Source organism: Antedon bifida, chromosome 1 (genome assembly GCF_963402885.1).
Source record: "Antedon bifida chromosome 1, ecAntBifi1.1, whole genome shotgun sequence".
NCBI classification, from domain to species: domain Eukaryota; kingdom Metazoa; phylum Echinodermata; class Crinoidea; order Comatulida; family Antedonidae; genus Antedon; species Antedon bifida.
The window spans coordinates 17,213,315-17,231,847 of record NC_136226.1 but is presented as its reverse complement, the minus strand read 5'-3'; the positions used below and the strand labels follow the sequence as shown (position 1 = coordinate 17,231,847).

Genomic DNA, 18,533 nt, shown 5'->3' with positions numbered 1-18,533 from the left:
GCCCTGGTTTATTTTGTCATTTCATATAAATATGTTTACTTTATAAAACTGTCTGCAATAATAATAATCAGATACATTCAAACATTTGTTAAAGGTTTTAGTTTTGAAGTTTTTCTGCATAACCTGAAATAATGTGGTGTTTAGGCAGTCTACATTTTGAATAGTATATTGACTTTTTATTTTAGTTATTGAGGAATTATATAGCAAAATATATTTGCATAAAGATATCCATCTTAATGCAATCTGTACAGTGTGAAATCATAACTTATATTATTAAACATATGTTTCATGTCTGTTTAATATTTGAGAATGAATTACTAGTATATATATTTTTCAATGATTGTTAAATATTGGTGTACTTGTTTTTTAGCAAAGTAGTCATGTGTTTGCGAATAGTAAATAGTGTAAAGTTGAGAATGACTTGACTTTCAGATATTGTACGTCAGCCCTCTCAGAAGGAAACATTTTCAACTTAATACTTTATTTCCTTTTGGAAAGATATTGTGTACTGCAAACAAAATTAACATACCCCAAAGACAAAAGTAAATGATTGCACAGGTTCAGTTCAGCACCTTATTTATCATTTTTAGGCTCTCGTCCTGTAATTACATAAAATAATTAAAATATTTAAAAAATAATACATAACCCTTTTTATCCCTTCCAGAATCCATTCCCTCCAAAAAGTACTAAAATCCAACCTGATAAACCCTATAAGTAACTTCTCTATAAACATAAGAAATGGTATAATTTTAAAACCAAAATAAAATATTGTATCTTTTTATCAATATACAGTAATTTGTTATGAATAGTGTTGCAATTATATTTTGATATATTTTTTCAGGAAATGTGAATATTATATTCAATTTAGTACATTGTATTGTTTTTAAGATAGTAATTGTGTTTATAGGAAGCAAATTGCTGACACATCAAAACAAGAAAGAATATTTACAGTAGAACAATATCATAGATAAACAATTATGTATAAAGTAGAACAAATTAAACATACTAATCTGTCTGCTTTGATGACTTCTAAACAATTTACTTTCACTATATTGCAGCTGGTACAGAAACTTGTTCAAGCGTGTCATCTGCAGAGTTGCTGCTAACATCACTTCCTTCAGAGACCAGAGTAGAGACAGAGGTCAATGAGGAAAGTAGGACTGATGAAATAGAACCTGCCCAGGATAATAAGGCCTTCCAAGAAGGTAAGAAATTGATATTAAATCAAATTTAAATGTGGTTTTACAGTATATTAGGAAGTCTTTGTCATACATTTCATGAAGAAGAAATTTCGACTGATTTTTAGCTTTCATTAGCCTGCCAGAGTTTACAGTAGTTAAAGTTTGTTCGCAACATTGTTTTCTCAAATCAGCTGATCGGGGGGAAGTTGTATACCAGTTTATATTAGGTAGGTAGTCTGTACTTTGTGTGTGTATTCTGTCCTTTGTCTAATTAAAGAAAAACAAATTTATTTAATGGTATGTTTTCATAAAAGTAAATAGCCTTAGGATTTAGCCACGTTTTGTGATTTTGACAGATTAACGGATGTGGTACAACATGATTTTCTTATTTATAATTTGATGCTTATTTACTATAATTAATTAGTTTTGTTCAGTGTTGTTCAACTTGTTGATATTATAGTACATTCACTAGTTCACATAAGTACAGTATGTGGTGTACTATATATACATACAGTATATATACTATATGTAGTAGCCTGTACTACTGTTTGCCAAATGGGTAAAGAGATCAGACAACTAAAACCATACAATACAAGCCATGAAATCATAGTAGATTCAGGGTAGAAAGTCATATCGAATTAGGAATAGGTCAAGTATATACTGTAAATTGCTCAATGTGTACAGTAGTTTAAAAACCACTGGACCAGGCTTACAGGTTATCCCAGTGTATTGATTTATGCATCCCCTGTAGGGAGACTTTTATTTGCTATGTATTTTTTTACCTTGAAACAATCTTTAACTAGACATGAAACTCGTCACTTTGACGAGTTAGTTATCCGCACCACGACAAACACCACGTGCACGTCATACGTTGGAATATTGCACACAGATAAAGATTATGGCATTATGACAAGAACTGAAGAATATGATATGCTGTTAGTGCTGAATTCTGTCAATTTGTGTCATATAGTATATACATGCAAAGAGTATAATCTGTATACATATTACATACAGTGTAGAATAGGTGAAATTACGGGACCCGCCATTTATTCCAATTTTTAACATGGCGACGGTATCAAAATGAAACACTTAAATAGCAATTTCTGGAGGAAATTATCTCAGGAACAACATATTAACGTGTAGAAGAAATTTGAATACGTAAAATATAGATGCGCACCCTTTTAAATGTGATGAACTATTACGCAAAATATGAAAATACGACTTTTTTTATTCAACTGGCCATATGATGACGTCACAACATCCGATTGGCAAAATGTTTACATGAATTCGTATCTACAATCCAATAGCTTCCAGAAAACGTTTTAATCGTGATTATCACATTTTATTCTTACGAGCTATTACAGATTAAAATTTACTGTAAAGATGAAATTAATGACCCACGTAATTAAAATTTTTAGGCACGATGACGTCATAAAAATTAAAATATTTTTATCTCATGCTAAAGAAAGTTGATTGACCTACACAATATATAAATTTAGGCGAAAAAGGAATACAGATAAGCGTGATGCGCTCCATTGAATGTGATGAGCAATAACGAAAGAGACAAAAATCCTATATTTTACATTCGTGTGGCCATACGATGACGTCACAATGTTTTTTTAGCCTTATCGATGCATGATCCGATATCTACAACTCATCAACTTCTAGATTTTGTAATAAAAATAAACGGTTCACGGTTTACTTTAGAAACTATGACTGTTTAAAAAAAGACATAATTTTGACGATTTTTTAAGCTTTTTCATAAAAAACGCGCACGAATTGTCTAATTCAACGTGTTCGTATGGCGTTATTTAAACTGGAAAAGGTCTAAATTGTTTTCAAAATTACTAGGAAAGACTTGAAAAATATAATTCAAGAGAAAAAAATATGTTTTTAACGCTACGTGCGCACCGCGTGCGTAAAAAATTGCGCGCCCGTGGGAATTTTTGACATGCTCAAAATGACAAGAAACGCATAAAAAGTTGATTAGAAATTAATTTTGCGCATTTTGAAATTTTAAATGCGCGTGCGCGCGTAACTTCTTGTGAAACATGCCATTTTTAATCCGTAGAAAGTTTGCCCCTGATATGACTTAAATTTTGTCAAAGTGTCAATACTAAATGACTTTTGGTTTTTAATCTATAATCAATCATTGAAATTCATAAAATTGCGCGTAAGTCACGTTGCGCAACTATGACGTCATTCAAAAATAGGAGGTGCACAACTTCACGTAAATGCCCATATGTTGTCAAAGTTATGAAATGTTATGTTTACACATTTTAGAGAAACGCGACTCACAAAAAGGAAGGAAGGATCCAAGAATAATACAGAAAAAAAATATTGATCCCATACAGTAACAAGGAGTTATCCGCTCTACCAAGCGGATAACTAATAATTTTGTAATGTGCTATACAACAACTATCAATACCTTTTCATTCCATTCTTTTGTTTTTAATGAGATATGTCATAGGAATTTTCCTTTATTCAGATGCCATACTATTCAACATTGTTGTACATTTAATGTACTGTAGTAAAGCATGTGTTAAACATTTTCAGATGGTATGATGTACATGATCTGATATTTTGACCTTTGACATATCCTTGCTATATTGTTGTTTCTGTCCACAATGTTTGCATTGTCAACAAGTTTCATTGATTTCATAAGTTATCCCATAGGTATTAGAACATAATGATTGGTAATTACTGGTTTAAACACTTGCAACAGATGACTGAATTTTGTATGTAACTGCACAAATACTAGGATTTTTATATCGGTAGTAACGGTATACGATTGCTTTCATCCGTTGATGTCATAAGATAGTAGCGAGACTTGTTCGTTAGACGTCAACCAAATAATTACATTTTTATGCTATACATTTCCAAGAAGGTAAAACTCTGGACAACTAATTTCTTGTACTGTAGGATGTTTTTAAAGGAGGAGCTCATATAATATACTAAAATGATAATCTGTCAAAAATATATAAAAAGGTAGTTCATTAAACTCCACACACTTTAATGGTAATTCCCCTTTATCATGTCAAATTTAACAATAAAACTTTGAGGTAAAATTAGTGAAATAATACATTTTTACAATGCCTATGCTTTGCAAAGGTTATTTTTCTACAGAAATTCATAATCATATTTTTAATGCAGATTTTAATATGAATAACATCTGTTGCGAAAAAAAAAGAAGAAAAAAAAAAAACAATGAAAAGCAGTAAATAATGAAATTTCCTGTTTCTTAGATTTTGCAAAAAGATTCAAGTTATGACTTGAAACTGTAAAAAATACCTGTGTTATTTCCTTATAAAATTATGATTTATTGCAGCTTAATGAAGATTTGTATTCTTTAATTTATTATTATTATATAATGAAAGTATTGTGACTTTCTCAGCAGGTGTGATACCAGTAGAATTTAGTACAGGTATAACTTACCTGAACAGGTAGTCATTCTATATATTCTAAAGTCCGTTTCTGCTGCGAAAAAATAACCGGTTGTTAACTTTGTGAGTAAATTAACCCCAATTTCCTGGCAGCAGAAACAAATTTTCAGTAACCGGTTAAATGGCAGCCTGAAAATAACAGTTAAAAACACCCCATCGATTCGGAGAATGCTATTTAACCAGTTGTTGCTGTGCAAACTTTAGCTACTGTACAATGTCAACTACACTGCAATAACTTTTGGATTGACCAACAGATCCCATTGCAATTTGGGTTATGCTGATTTCAGTCGACGACCACTCACTGATTTAAGCGTATATTTAGAAGCAAAAGTTTAGCATAAATGCAGTTGATATAAAATTATATTTTAAATCTATTTTGAACTAAACTGTTTATTCGCAACAGAAACAGACCCTAAATGTACATTATAATGTTTACAAATAACTGTACAAGCCAGTAGTCTGCTAATTACTGCATGCAATATTACCATCTCACAACTCTGTGTTAAAAGGGCTTAGCTAATATCGTCTTTTTATTGAATACCGGTACTATTAAATGTCTAGGGTCATTGTATTGACTCGTTCATGGTCACGAAGGTGATATTAGACTCCCTAGTTAAACCAACTAAAAACTAAATTATTAGGTTAAAAAAGGAAGGAAATAAGTTATTGGCTATTATTCGGACATAATTTGCATGAAACTTTACCTTTTACCTTACCAGCAAAAAATACATTGTTTAAAGTATGAAGGAATTAGTCTTTAAACTATCTATGGTTAAAAAGTACAGCTAGAATATACAGTACACATTTCTTTTATTGTTTATTTACTATCAAATCAATGTAATTCATAGTTGTTATTATCTTTTATATTAAATGGCTGCCACAATCAAACCACCATTATTGGTTATCCGCACTTGTCACAATCTTTTTTTTTTTGGTTATCCGCAACTTAGAAGTTGCGGATAACCTTTGTTCTTCTTTCTTTCCCGGAATTCCCAATTGCACGCATATCTATCATCCTTGTCAACATAAGATTGTATAACTTTGTCAAAAGATTGACCTGTAGATGTGCAAGAAACTTCGTTATATGACGTTAGAGTCGCGCAGCGTAAGTTACGCGCGATTTTATGAATTTCAATGATTGATCATAGATTATAAACCAAAAGTCATTTTGTATTGACACTTGGTGAAAATTCATATCATGGGAAAGTCATATCATGGGAAAACTTTCTATGGATTAAAAATAGCATATTTCACAAGAAGTTACGCGCGCACGCGCATTTAAAATTTCAAAATGCGCAAAATTAATTTCTAATCAACTTTCTACGCTGATCATGACATTTTGAGCATGTCAAAAATTCCCACGCGCGCGAAAAAAATTATGCGTAAGGTGCGCACGGAGCATGAAAATCATGTGTTTTTCTCTTGAATTAAGATTTTACAGTCTTTCCTAGTTATTTTAAAAAAGATTGACATCATTTCAAATTAAAATGACGTCATACGAACACGTTGATTTAGACCATTTGCGTGCGTTTTAGTTGCAAAAGTGGCAACATATTGTCAAAATTATGCCTATTTTTAATCTATTTAGCTCCTCCGGATCATCCATGACCCCCAATTTTTTTAATTTAATATGTAAGCAGATATGTTGTAGATATGAATTCATGCAGAATCTTTACCCCTCGGATGTTATGACGTCATCGTATGGCCACACGAATGTAAAATATAGGATTTTTTACTCTTTTGTTATTGCTCATCACATTAAATAGAACGCATCTCACTTTTACGGATAACCCGAACTCGTCAAAGTGACGAGTTCAAATCTAGTTGGTTATCCGCAACTTAGTTGCGGATAACCCTTGTGATTGTAAATATCTTTTTTTTCATCTTCATCATCTTTGTTATTCTTCTTTCTTTCCCGGAATTTTGTTCGCAGCGTATCTCTAATTATGGTCAACATAAGATTGCATAACTTTGTCATAAGATTGACCTGTAGCTGTAGATGTGCAAGAAATTTCGTTATATGACGTTAGAGTCGCGCAGCGTAAGTTACGTGCGATTTTATGAATTTTAATGATTGATCATAGATTATAAACCAAAAGTCATTTTGTATTGACACTTGGTGAAAATTTAAGTCATGTCAAGGGCAAACTTTCTATGGATTAAAAATGGCATGTTTCACAAGAAGTTACGCGCGCACGCGCATTTAAAATTTCAAAATGCGCAAAAACAATTTCTAATCAACTTTCTACGCTGATCATGACATTTTGAGCATGTCAAAAATTCCCACGCGCGCGAAAAAATGTACGCGTAAGGTGCGTACGGAGCATGAAAATCATGTGTTTTTTTCTTGAATTATGATTTTACAGCCTTTCTTAGTCATTTTAAAAAAGATTTACATCATTTCAAATTAAAATGACGTCATACAAACACGTTGATTTAGACCATTTGCGCGCGTTTTAGTTGCAAAAGTGACAACATAATGTCAAAATTAAGCCTATTTTTAATCTATTATAGCTCCTCAGGATCATCCACGACCCCCAATTTTTTAAATTTAATATGTAAGCAGATATGTTGTAGATATGAATTCATGCAGAACCTTTACCACTCGGATGTTATGACGTCATCGTATGGCAACACGAATGTAAAATATAGGATTTTTTACTCTTTCGTTATTGCTCATCACATTCAACAAAGCGCATCTCGCTTATACGTATTCCATTTCCCCCGAAATTTTAATATTGTCTATGTCAATCAACTATCTTTCGCATGAATTAAAAATATTTTAATTTTTATAACGTCATCATGTCTAAAAACGTAAATAACGTGGGTCACTTATTTTCATCTTTACAGTAAATTTCAATCTGTTATAGCTCGTCAGAATAAAAAGTGATAATCATGATTAAAATGTTTTCTGGAAGCTATTGGATTGTAGATACGAATTGATGTGAATATTTTGCCAATCAGATGTTGTGACGTCATCATATGGCCAGTTGAATTCAAAAAGTCAAATTTTCATCTCTTGCATAAAAGTTCATTGCGTTTAAACGAGAGCGCATCTCACTTTTACGTGCCCAAAATTCTTCAAATTTGTTTTAATGTAATTATTTAGATAATTATCTTCTAAAATTGTTATCTTTATTTGTCAATTTGATGATGTCATCGTGTTAATAATTGGATTTAAAAGATGGGTCTCGTAATTTTGTCTATGCTACACTGTATATAACATATACAGTTTATTCTGTAAAATACTGTAATATGGTGCTGGGGTAGCACTAACATTTCATTTTGTTTAGCCATTTGGCGAAAGTCAAAATATTTTTTTTAGTCAAATCAGTTTATCTATAGCCAAAATGGCTAAAGTTCAATTTTTTTATTTAGCCAAATGAATCGGTCATTAGCCAAAATTAAAAATTGTTGAAATATAATGGTAAAAACGTTTTAGTTAATTTATCTATGTCAATAGGTCTATACACTGTACCCTGAACGTTTTTGTAAGGCATTTGGGGAAAGAGAGCCATGCCTAAATCACTGTATAACTATAACTATATTTGATTTTAAAAAATAATTGTTGTATTTTATATGATCAAAACAATTGTTCAAATTGTTTTTAATCATACAGCATTCATGCAGTTATCAATTTAATAAGAAACATTTTACAATTTTCTGAAATCCCCTGAACGCTATGTTATTTTTGTTTTTTACGCTTGGCTGGTGGCTTCCGTACCACGCGAAAATCGTGTCCTAAGACTTTCACGGTCACCCACCGTCACCGCCGCGCAGCGGGTGAATGTTTTTAAATTGGGTATGCTCAAGAGGTGCGAAAGTGCAGTAGCGCAGGCCTAGGCTAGGGGCCTAGGCCTACAAAATTATGTACGACGATACGCCGTAGGCCTATATGCTAAAAATATTTCTAGCAAACGAACACTCGTATCGTTGTTGAACGTGCAGATAATATAGGCCAAAGCACAGGGACAAGGCGTTTCTGTCGGGAGAGAAATTTATACCATCCTGGCTCGATTATTTATTACCCAACAACACAGAAGCCGGCGGCCGGCCTTGCTGTTTATATAGTCCGCACGTGTGTGTTTTGCTAAATCCCCGTTAGACTCTACCATTTCCCGAATGTTGTTTTGTTTACTCTACTGACGCACTGCACGCATGAGAAAACTTTATTAAGGGTAAAATATGAAACTACATTATTGGAGCCTAAAATGCATAACGCATAAATATTGATTTCGATAAGATCATTCATTGAAGATACTATGTTTTTTTTTAATCTGAACACCCTTATCGAAAAATAGACAATCCCGGTAAATAGCCGACCGTCGGCTGTCGAGTCGTCGATCGTTTGTGCAGCGCAACACGTGATAGTTTGGGTAGACTCCATCATCCATGTGTCATGTAACGTCCGTCTCTCTGTGCAGTCAACCTCTGCTATCTCCATCATATTGAAATAACAAAGAGACGTCTGGTACAACGAAACAAGTTAACGAAAATGGAGCTTGAAGTAAACAACATGATAACGAACAAAATAAATGCTTGAAGATCGACAAATGGACCTTTTAGTTGGACTTTATGCTTTCGCCAAAATGATTATTTTATTATCTATTTTATCATATGTCATAGCCAAAATGGCTAAAGTAGCCGTTTTATTTTTTTCGCCAATCTGGAAACGGTTTCGCCCATGGCGACTTGGCGATCGGCCAGTGCGAGCCCAGTGGTGTATTCTAGTGCTACATAATAGGTACAATTCAGCACTGTAAACATATTTATTTCATGTCATAGAATGGCATAATAATTGTCGAGGTTCATATAGTTAAGTATGTGCATGTTGCATTTGCGCGGATAACCCGAACTCGTCAAAGTGACGAGTTCAAATCTAGTTGGTTAACCGCAACTTAGTTGCGGATAACCCTTGTGATTGTAAATATCTTTTTTTTTTTTGGTTATCCGCAACTTAGTTGTCAAAAATTCCCGCACGCGCGAAAAATTTTGCGCGTAAGATGCGCACGGAGTATGAAAATCATGTTTTTTCTCTTGAATTGTAATTTTCCAGACTTTCCTAGTCATTTAAAAAAAGATTGACATCATTTCAAATTAAAATGACGTCATACGAACACGTTGATTTATAACATTTGCGCGCGTTTTAGTTGAAAAAGTTACAAAATATTGTCAAATATATGCCTATTTTGAATCTATTATAGCTCTTCAGGATCAAAGGTGACCCCCAATTTTTTTAACTTATTATGCAAGAAGATAAATTGTAGATATGAATTCATGCAGAATTTTTACCTCTCGGATGTTATGACGTCATCGTATGGCCACACGAATGTAAAATATAGGATTTTTTACTGTTTCGTTATTGCTCATCACATTAAATAGAGCGCATCTCGCTTATACGTATTCCATTTCACCCGATATTTTAATACTGTCTAGGTCAATTAACTATCTTTCGCATGAGTTAAATATATTTTAATTTTTATGACGTCATCATGTCTAAAAATGTAAATAACGTGGGTCACCTGTTTTCATCTTTACAGTAAATTTCAATCTGTTATAGCTCGTCAGAATAAAAAGTGATAATCATAATTAAAAGGTTTTCTGGAAGCTAGTGGATTGTAGATACGAATTCATGTGAACATTTTTCAAATCAGATGTTGTGACGTCATCATATAGCCAGTTGAATAAAAAAAGTCGTATTTTCATCTCTTGCGTAAAAGTTCATTGCGTTTAAACGAGAGCGCATCTCACTTTCACGTGCCCAAAATTATTCAAATTTGTATTATTGTAATTATTTAGATAATTATCTTCTAAAATAGTTATCTTTATAAGTCAATTTGATGACGTCATCGTGTTAATAATTGGCTTTAAAAGATGGGTCTCGTAATTTCGTCTATGCTACCACTGTATATAACATATACAGTGTATTCTGTAAATACTGTAATATGCTGTATGCTACAAAATAGGTACAATTCAGCACTGTAAACATATTTAATTCATGTCATAGGATGGCATAATAATTTTCGGCGTTCATATATTTTAAACGTATGTGCATGTTGCGTTTGCGCGGATAACCCGAACTCGTCAAAGTGACGAGTTCAAATCTAGTCATCTTTATTCTTCTTTCTTTCCCGGAATTTTGTTGCAGCTATATCTCAAATATTTGTAGACATAACTTTTTATAACTTTGTCATAAGATTGACCTGTAGCTGTAGATGTGCAGGAAACTTCGTTATAAGACGTTAGAGTCGCGCAGCGTAAGTTACGCGCGATTTTATGAATTTCAATGATTGATCATAGATTATAAACCAAAAGTAATTTTGTATTGACACTTTGTGAAAATTTAAGTCATATCAAGGGCAAACTTTCTATGGATTAAAAATGGGGTATTGCTAAACTGCGCAAACTGCGCAAACAACAAAAAAAGCTGCGCAAACCTCCTTCAAAACAATTATTATTGATTAGAACACAACTAGAACTATATAGGGAGACAATTTATGAGAAAAAAAATTTGAAATTCCTTTAAGTTTGCCTTTTTTTTGGTGAAAAACTTCAATTTTTGGGAAAATTACTGATTTCACAGCGCAAACAACAAAAAAAGCTGCGCAAACCTCCTTCAAAACAATTAATATTGATAGAACACAACTAGAACTATATAGGGAGACAATTTATGGGAAAACAAATTTGAAATTCTTTTAAGTTTGCCTTTTTTTGGGTGAAAAACTTCAATTTTTAGGAAAATTACCGATTTCACAGCGCAAACAACAAAAAAAGCTGCGCAAACCTCCTTTAAATCAATTAATATTTATTAGAACACAACTAGAACTATATAGGGAGACAATTTATGGGAACAAAATTGAAATTGCTGTATTAGTTTGCCTTTTTTTGGGAGAAAAACTTTAATTTTTTTGCGAAATTTACAGATTTCACAGATTCAAAGGTTTGCGCAAACCCCATAAAAAGCTGCGCAAACCTCCTTCAAATCAATTAATATTGATTAGATAACAACTAGAACTATATAGCGAGACAATTTATGGAAAAACAATTTGAAATTGCTGTAAGTTTGCCTGTTTTTTTTAAATAAAAAATTTAAATTACAGATTTCACAGATTTCAAGGTTTGCGCACACTGCGCAAACACCAAAAAAAGCTGCGCAAACCTCCTTCAAACCAATTAATATTGATAAGAACACAACTAGAACTATATAGGAAGACAATTTATGAAAAAACAATATTGAAATTCCTGTAAGTTTGCCTTTGTTTGGGTAAAACAATTTTTGGGAAAATTACAGATTTCACAACGCAAACTTTAAAAAAAAACAGAAACAAGAAAATTTTTTTTTTTTTAAATATAACTTTATTTAATGAAATGTTTCGCAATTATTTACCTTCAAGGTTTTTTATAACATTCTACTGTATTTCCAAATCAACATCATGTAGGTTTGCGCAGGTTTTTTTTAGGTTTGCGCGATTTACACTGTAAAATCTGACATTTCACCCAAAAAATGATGTTTTTCGCCCAAAAAAAAGGCCAACTTACAGCAATTTCATAATTTTTTTTCATAAATTACTTGCCATGATAGTCCTAGTCATGATAGAACCAATAATAAGTGATTTGGAAGAGGTTTGCGCAGGTTTTTTTTAGGTTTGCGCGATTTACACTGTAAAATCTGACATTTCACCCAAAAAATTATGTTTTTCGCCCTAAAAAAAAAGCCAACTTACAGCAATTTCATTATTTTTTTTTTCATAAATTACTTGCTATGATAGTCCTAGTCATGATAGATCCAATAATAAGTGATTTGGAAGAGGTTTGCGCAGGGTTTTTTTTGGTTTGCGCAATTTACACTGTAAAATCTGACATTTTACCCAAAAAATGATGTTTTTCGCCCCAAAAAAAGGCCAACTTACAGCAATTTCATTTTTTTTTTTTTCATAAATTACTTGCCATGATAGTCCTAGTCATGATAGAACCAATAATAAGTGATTTGGAAGAGGTTTGCGCAGGTTTTTTTTTGGTTTGCGCGATTTACACTGTAAAATCTGACATTTCACCCAAAAAATTATGTTTTTCGCCCAAAAAAAAGCCAACTTACAGCAATTTCATATTTTTTTTTTCATAAATTACTTGCTATGATAGTCCTAGTCATGATAGAACCAATAATAAGTGATTTGGAAGAGGTTTGCGCAGGTTTTTTTTGGTTTGCGCGATTTACACTGTAAAATCTGACATTTCACCCAAAAAAAATGATGTTTTTCGCCCAAAAAAAAGCCAACTTACAGCAATTTCATAAATTTTTTTTCATAAATTACTTGCTATGATAGTCCTAGTCATGATAGAAACAATAATAAGCCATTTGAAGGAGGTTTGCGCAGTGTTTTTTTAGGTTTGCGCGATTTACACTGGAAAATCTGACATTTCACCCAAAAAATTATGTTTTTCGCTCAAAAAAAAGCCAACTTACAGCAATTTCATAATTTTTTTTTCATAAATTACTTGCTATGATAGTCCTAGTCATGATAGAACCAATAATAAGTGATTTGGAAGAGGTTTGCACAGGTTTTTTTTGGTTTGCGCGATTTACACTGTAAAATCTGACATTTCACCCGAAAAATGATGTTTTTCGCCCAAAAAAAAGCCAACTTACAGCAATTTCATAATTTTTTTTCATAAATTACTTGCTATGATAGTCCTAGTCATGATAGAAACAATAATAAGCCATTTGGAGGAGGTTTGCGCAGGGTTTTTTTTGGTTTGCGCTTGGTTTGCGCTGTTTGCGCTTGGTTTGCGCAGTTTGCGCAGTTTAGCAATACCCTTAAAAATGGCATGTTTCACAAAAAGTTTCGCGCGTACGCGCATTTAAAATTTCGAAATGCGCAAAATGAATTTCTAATCAACTTTCTACGCTGATCATGACATTTTGAGCATGTAAAAAATTCCCACGCGCGCCCGCATTTTTACATGCGTTGTGCGCACGTAACACTAAAAATATATTTTTTTGCGTGATTTATGTTTTTCCAGCCTTTTCTAGTAATTTTACCAACTTTCTAAACAATTTCGACTTAAAATCACGTCATACGAGCACGTCGAATTGGATAATTTGCGCGCGTTTTTGATGAAAAAGTTTAAAAATTCGTCAAAATTATGCCTTTTTTTAAACAGTCATAGATTCTAAATTACATGATGAACTTTTATTTTTTTTACATATTCTGGAAGTTAATGAGTTGTAGATATCGGATCATGAATCAATGGGTAACCGGACATTGTGACGTCATCGTATGGCCACTCGAATATAAAATATTGGATTTTTGTCTCTTTCGTCATAGCTCATCACATTTAATAGAGCGCATCTCCACTTATACGTATTCCATTTCCCCCCATTTTTTATATTGTCTAGGTCAATCAATTATCTTTAGCATGATTTATCATTTTTAAGATTTTTAAGACGTCATCATGGGCAAAAGCGTCAATAACTTTGGTCACTTATTTTCACCTATTCTGCACTGTATGTAGTACGTATACAGTATATAGTATATACTGTATTACTTAGACGTGACACAAAATAGAGAGCGCACTAACATTTTTTCAATGGCATAATAGTTTTTCTGTGCGCAATATTCTAACGTATGACGTGCACGTGCAGTTTGCGCGTGGCGGATAACCCGAATTCGTCAAAGTGACAAGTTCAAATCTAGTTTTTAATAGGGTTGATATAGTCCTACTATACTTGACTCTCACTTTTGAGGTAAGGCCCTACTTCTCTCACTTCTATTCTAATTATGTTTAATTACACTGATATAAATTTAGATTTATAAAAAGAATACGGAGAAGGGGATATATTGTATAATACTTTACTATAGGGTTGTTTATTGAGGAATACTATGTTTTTTTCTCTATGGGAATCAATCAATCAAACTTAAAGAATGTGTACAGTAAGTTTAAGGAAGTTTATTAAGGAATATGAAGCCAACAACATACAGTAGCTTATGTAAAATTTGCAATATCTTATTTCTTTACTGTTATTCAGAATAGATATTTAGTACTTCAACAGGTGACAAGTATTTAAATTGATATTTTTCCTGTAGTGGAAAATTTAGCAGTGTAAAATGTCATACATAGTTTAGCATACTGTAAAATTGATTCATTCATCATTTAAAAAACTTACATACAGTAGCGATGACATTTTGTTCTGTAATACTCATTGGCATTCATAGACATCTTTGATTGAAAAAATAAGATTGTAAAATTCCAACTACTGTAGTAGTGACATTTTGTTCTTTAGTAATCATTGGTATTCATGATACTGTACATGGACATCTTAGATTGAAAAAGTAAAATTGTAAAATGTCAAGTTATATTTTAGGGAGAAAAAAAAATCTTTTAGCAAAACAATTTCTTGTGGCAACAAACTTGTTCAGTAATCATCAAGTTTTTACACAACATTGTAGTACTGTTGTTGAATAATACCAGTTTTGGCAAACAGTATGGTACTATAATATTCTAAGAATTTATTATTTTAATTTATCATATAAAAGCTATACAGTCATGATATCTTGTTCTTTGATAACTTACTGTAGTACTCTACTGTACGTTTTAAGATTGAAAATATAATTATGAATGCCAAATCAAGAGAATATATTTTGCGTAATTTAATATTTAAAAAAAAACAACCTTAAATGGGACATTTTGTTGTTGATTCACTGTTAGACATTTTTAGATTTGGAAAAAATGAATTTAGTTATGAAATGCCAAGCTAAACACACCATTCATACATAGACTACATTATCCACGGTATTATGTAATAAAAATATAGAATTGATTAAAGCTTGTGATTTGACATAATGTTCTTTAATAATTACCAGTATCTGTTTCAAACATCGTTGTTTCTGACGTTAATGTCCGGATATTTATTCACCAGGTGTTTTGAGTAAAAGTATTTATTTCACTAAAGTCTATAAAATGTTACAGTAAAATTTGTTATCTATCTGCTAGTGTTAGCTTAATTTCAATTTCAACATACATACCCTGGATAAAATAAATTGTAACAGATTTTTGCTAGCCAAAAAACATCTGATAGTCAGTATTGTATTTAGAGTTGCAGTGTTGATTATGGTTTTAGTGAATTCACATAATGCTTTGTATGTTGGACGTTAGGATAGTTATACTTCAAAGGGGTATGTATCGGTGTCCACAGCTGTTGGAATATATCTACATATTTAATGCTAGCAGGTTGGTGACAGGTAGTAGAAGTTGTCTCGCCAGGTGTATAGATGTTTCCTACTTCAACTGATATGAATTGAATTGTGTTGAGCTTTAACACACAGTTTCAACAGGTAGGCTATTGGTTTTGGCTATTTTTAGGCTTACACAGACAATAAATGGTTAAATTCTTATGTTATTGAAGGCTATAACATAAATATTGTTATCGTTTGTCATTATTTATTTAACCTGACATCTATTCTTGATATTTATTAATATTTAAATTATTACCATCTTTTACCGTATAAGTTGCTTAAATAGTATTAAGGAATTTAATTAAGTTTTATTTGATTTTCAATTGTTACTCTGCATATTATAAATTGTTCATTTCTATTTGATTGGTTGATTTTGTATTACACAGCGTTGGTTATTTTGTTCTATTGAATAGTTCTACATCTTATAAGATTTTTTAGAACAATGCAACATTGAAATCCAACCTGTTGAGTGTAGTGATTTATCGGACTGCATACTACATAAATGATAGGCCTACAATATCATTCAATTTTCGAAGCCCTTCTCCTCCTAAATTTGTCTGATTACGCTATGATTATAAAATAAAAAACAAAGAAGACTAAAGATTGCAGAACATCGCCAAGTCCTTATATGGAAATGGTTTCTTATGATGCATGTTGGCAGGCAAATGTAAAGTTTACTATTTGATCTGGACGATAACGAATGACGATAAGTAATTTATCTACTTATCATCATATAACAATTGATAGTATAGATTTCGACCAGGATATTGTACCATAAAACCTCGAAAAGAAGCCCATCTTGAAAAGAAGAAGCCCATCTTGAAAAGAAGAAGCCCATCTTGAAAAGAAGAAGCCCACATACAAAAAAAAAGAGGTTTTATGGTAGCTTAGTACACCAGATGATATTATCTGAATAGTCAAATCATGGAAGAATTGCTAAATAATTCCTAAATGGTCAAATTGTCATTATTAGCTATAGAGTATAGTAGTGTAGTTTTAAAAGGGCAAAAAGACGAGGATTTATAACCTCTAACAAAAAAAATTAAATCAAACTAGTTTATTTCCATTGGGGTCCCACATTTGTATAAACAGGTCTCAATCCTATTAAGTTGGAGTTCTACTGTTGTACAGTATAAGTAACCTCCCTTCTCCCCCCCCCCCCCCCCCCTAATACAAAAATGTCTTTTAGGGTAAACTTTTCAAGGATCACTTCATTTACTAATTATAGTAATTGAAGTTGAACTATTATTGTTGCATAAATAACAAAATGTGTTAGTGGGTGTTATTACAGAAAATTGTTCAATAAATCACAGTTTAGGTGATTGTATTGTATGTTTCCAGACACTGTACATGTAAAATTTCACACTCTATAGATCAAGCACAGCAGGAGTATAAAAGATCATTTCCTCTCAATTTTAATAGGTGGTCCTTGAAACCTATTGTTCCTTCAGTCAAAACATAACCCAAAATTAGCCTTAAATTTACCAGTGCACATAATAAGATTCAACAATAAGAACTATTGTAATTTTTTTTACCACTCAACAAAACAAAAACACTTGAACAACAATGATTTTCATTCAGTAATACAATTTATTTTATGCAGTTGCTATGTACAAGAAAATAACACTTTAACTTTACAATCATGTCACCTGATACTGCTGTGAAATATCGGCAGTTTCTTTAACTATTCTTCTATAGTCTGTTCAGCTAATGAATTTTTTAAAGTAATTTCTTTTCAAATTAGTTCTAGTGGTTTATCGTTAATTTTAACAGTAGACAGTAGCTTTTAAGTAAACATTTCCGCCCATACATTAATTAGACTTTGTTAGATTTGTTAGATGTGTTGATTCTAAAGCCTAATTCAAAAGTTTTTTTTGTGGACTCATGTTTTGCTTTCTTTGTTGTCATTGCTTGCCATGCAGTTCTAAGGCAAATGAAGTGAACATTTCTTAAGGTCATTTTGTACTATTCTATGAAGCGTACAGCCTCATTTGATCAGAGCAAATATAAAATAGTTTTAGTGAGATTTTGAAATATGTAACCCAACAAAACTCAAATTCTGTGTACTATACAAAATGATTTGATTAGTCAGGGACAAGCCTGTAGCCAATATGTTTATACTGTAGGGGGATTCTTCTTTTCTCCCAAGGGAATGGAAGCGTAGATAAACGGATAGGCTAAGGGGACAAAGCTACTGAAGTAGTACAAATGTAGTTACTGCAGTAGAATCATTTTGACATGCTGCTTAATTTTATTTTGGCCACTGAATCCTTAATTCACTCAATATGTTAAACTGATTTGGAATAAATTTGTAAATAATTAATTTAAATTTAATGTGCAATTTTAAAAACTTTTTTATCATAATATTTTAAATAAAAATGTTGAAAATGTTTTTAGTTAAAAATGTTTGATTGTAATTTTATTCTATGCTCAGCAAATTGTTTTACTTTGTATTGTAGATGACAGACATTTAAATAAAATAAAATAAATCTTGAAATATGGCATTTCATTTATTGGGAGTATGCATTGTATTTTCTGCTTTAATTGATATTGACTAGCATTTCAGGAAAACACCTGTTTAATATTGCTTTTATGTTAAAACAGAATCAATGTAGTTATTGTCAGTTTAAATGAAGGAAATAATTAAGTTACTCTATTTGAATAAACCCTGTTGT

The 18,533-nt window shown here is 31.8% G+C and overlaps 1 protein-coding gene across 7 annotated transcripts in view; it reads left to right on the top strand.

Moving 5' to 3' along the window:
- The window catches only part of LOC144844312 (uncharacterized), a 191,578-nt gene that overhangs the window by 123,920 nt on the left and 49,125 nt on the right, over positions 1-18,533 (top strand). For all 7 annotated transcript variants that reach the window (XM_078701185.1, XM_078701169.1, XM_078701176.1 and 4 more), the window contains one exon: positions 1,059-1,205. In XM_078701185.1, coding sequence (XP_078557311.1) covers positions 1,059-1,205 — 147 coding nt within the window. The remainder of the gene's footprint in view (positions 1-1,058; positions 1,206-18,533) is intronic.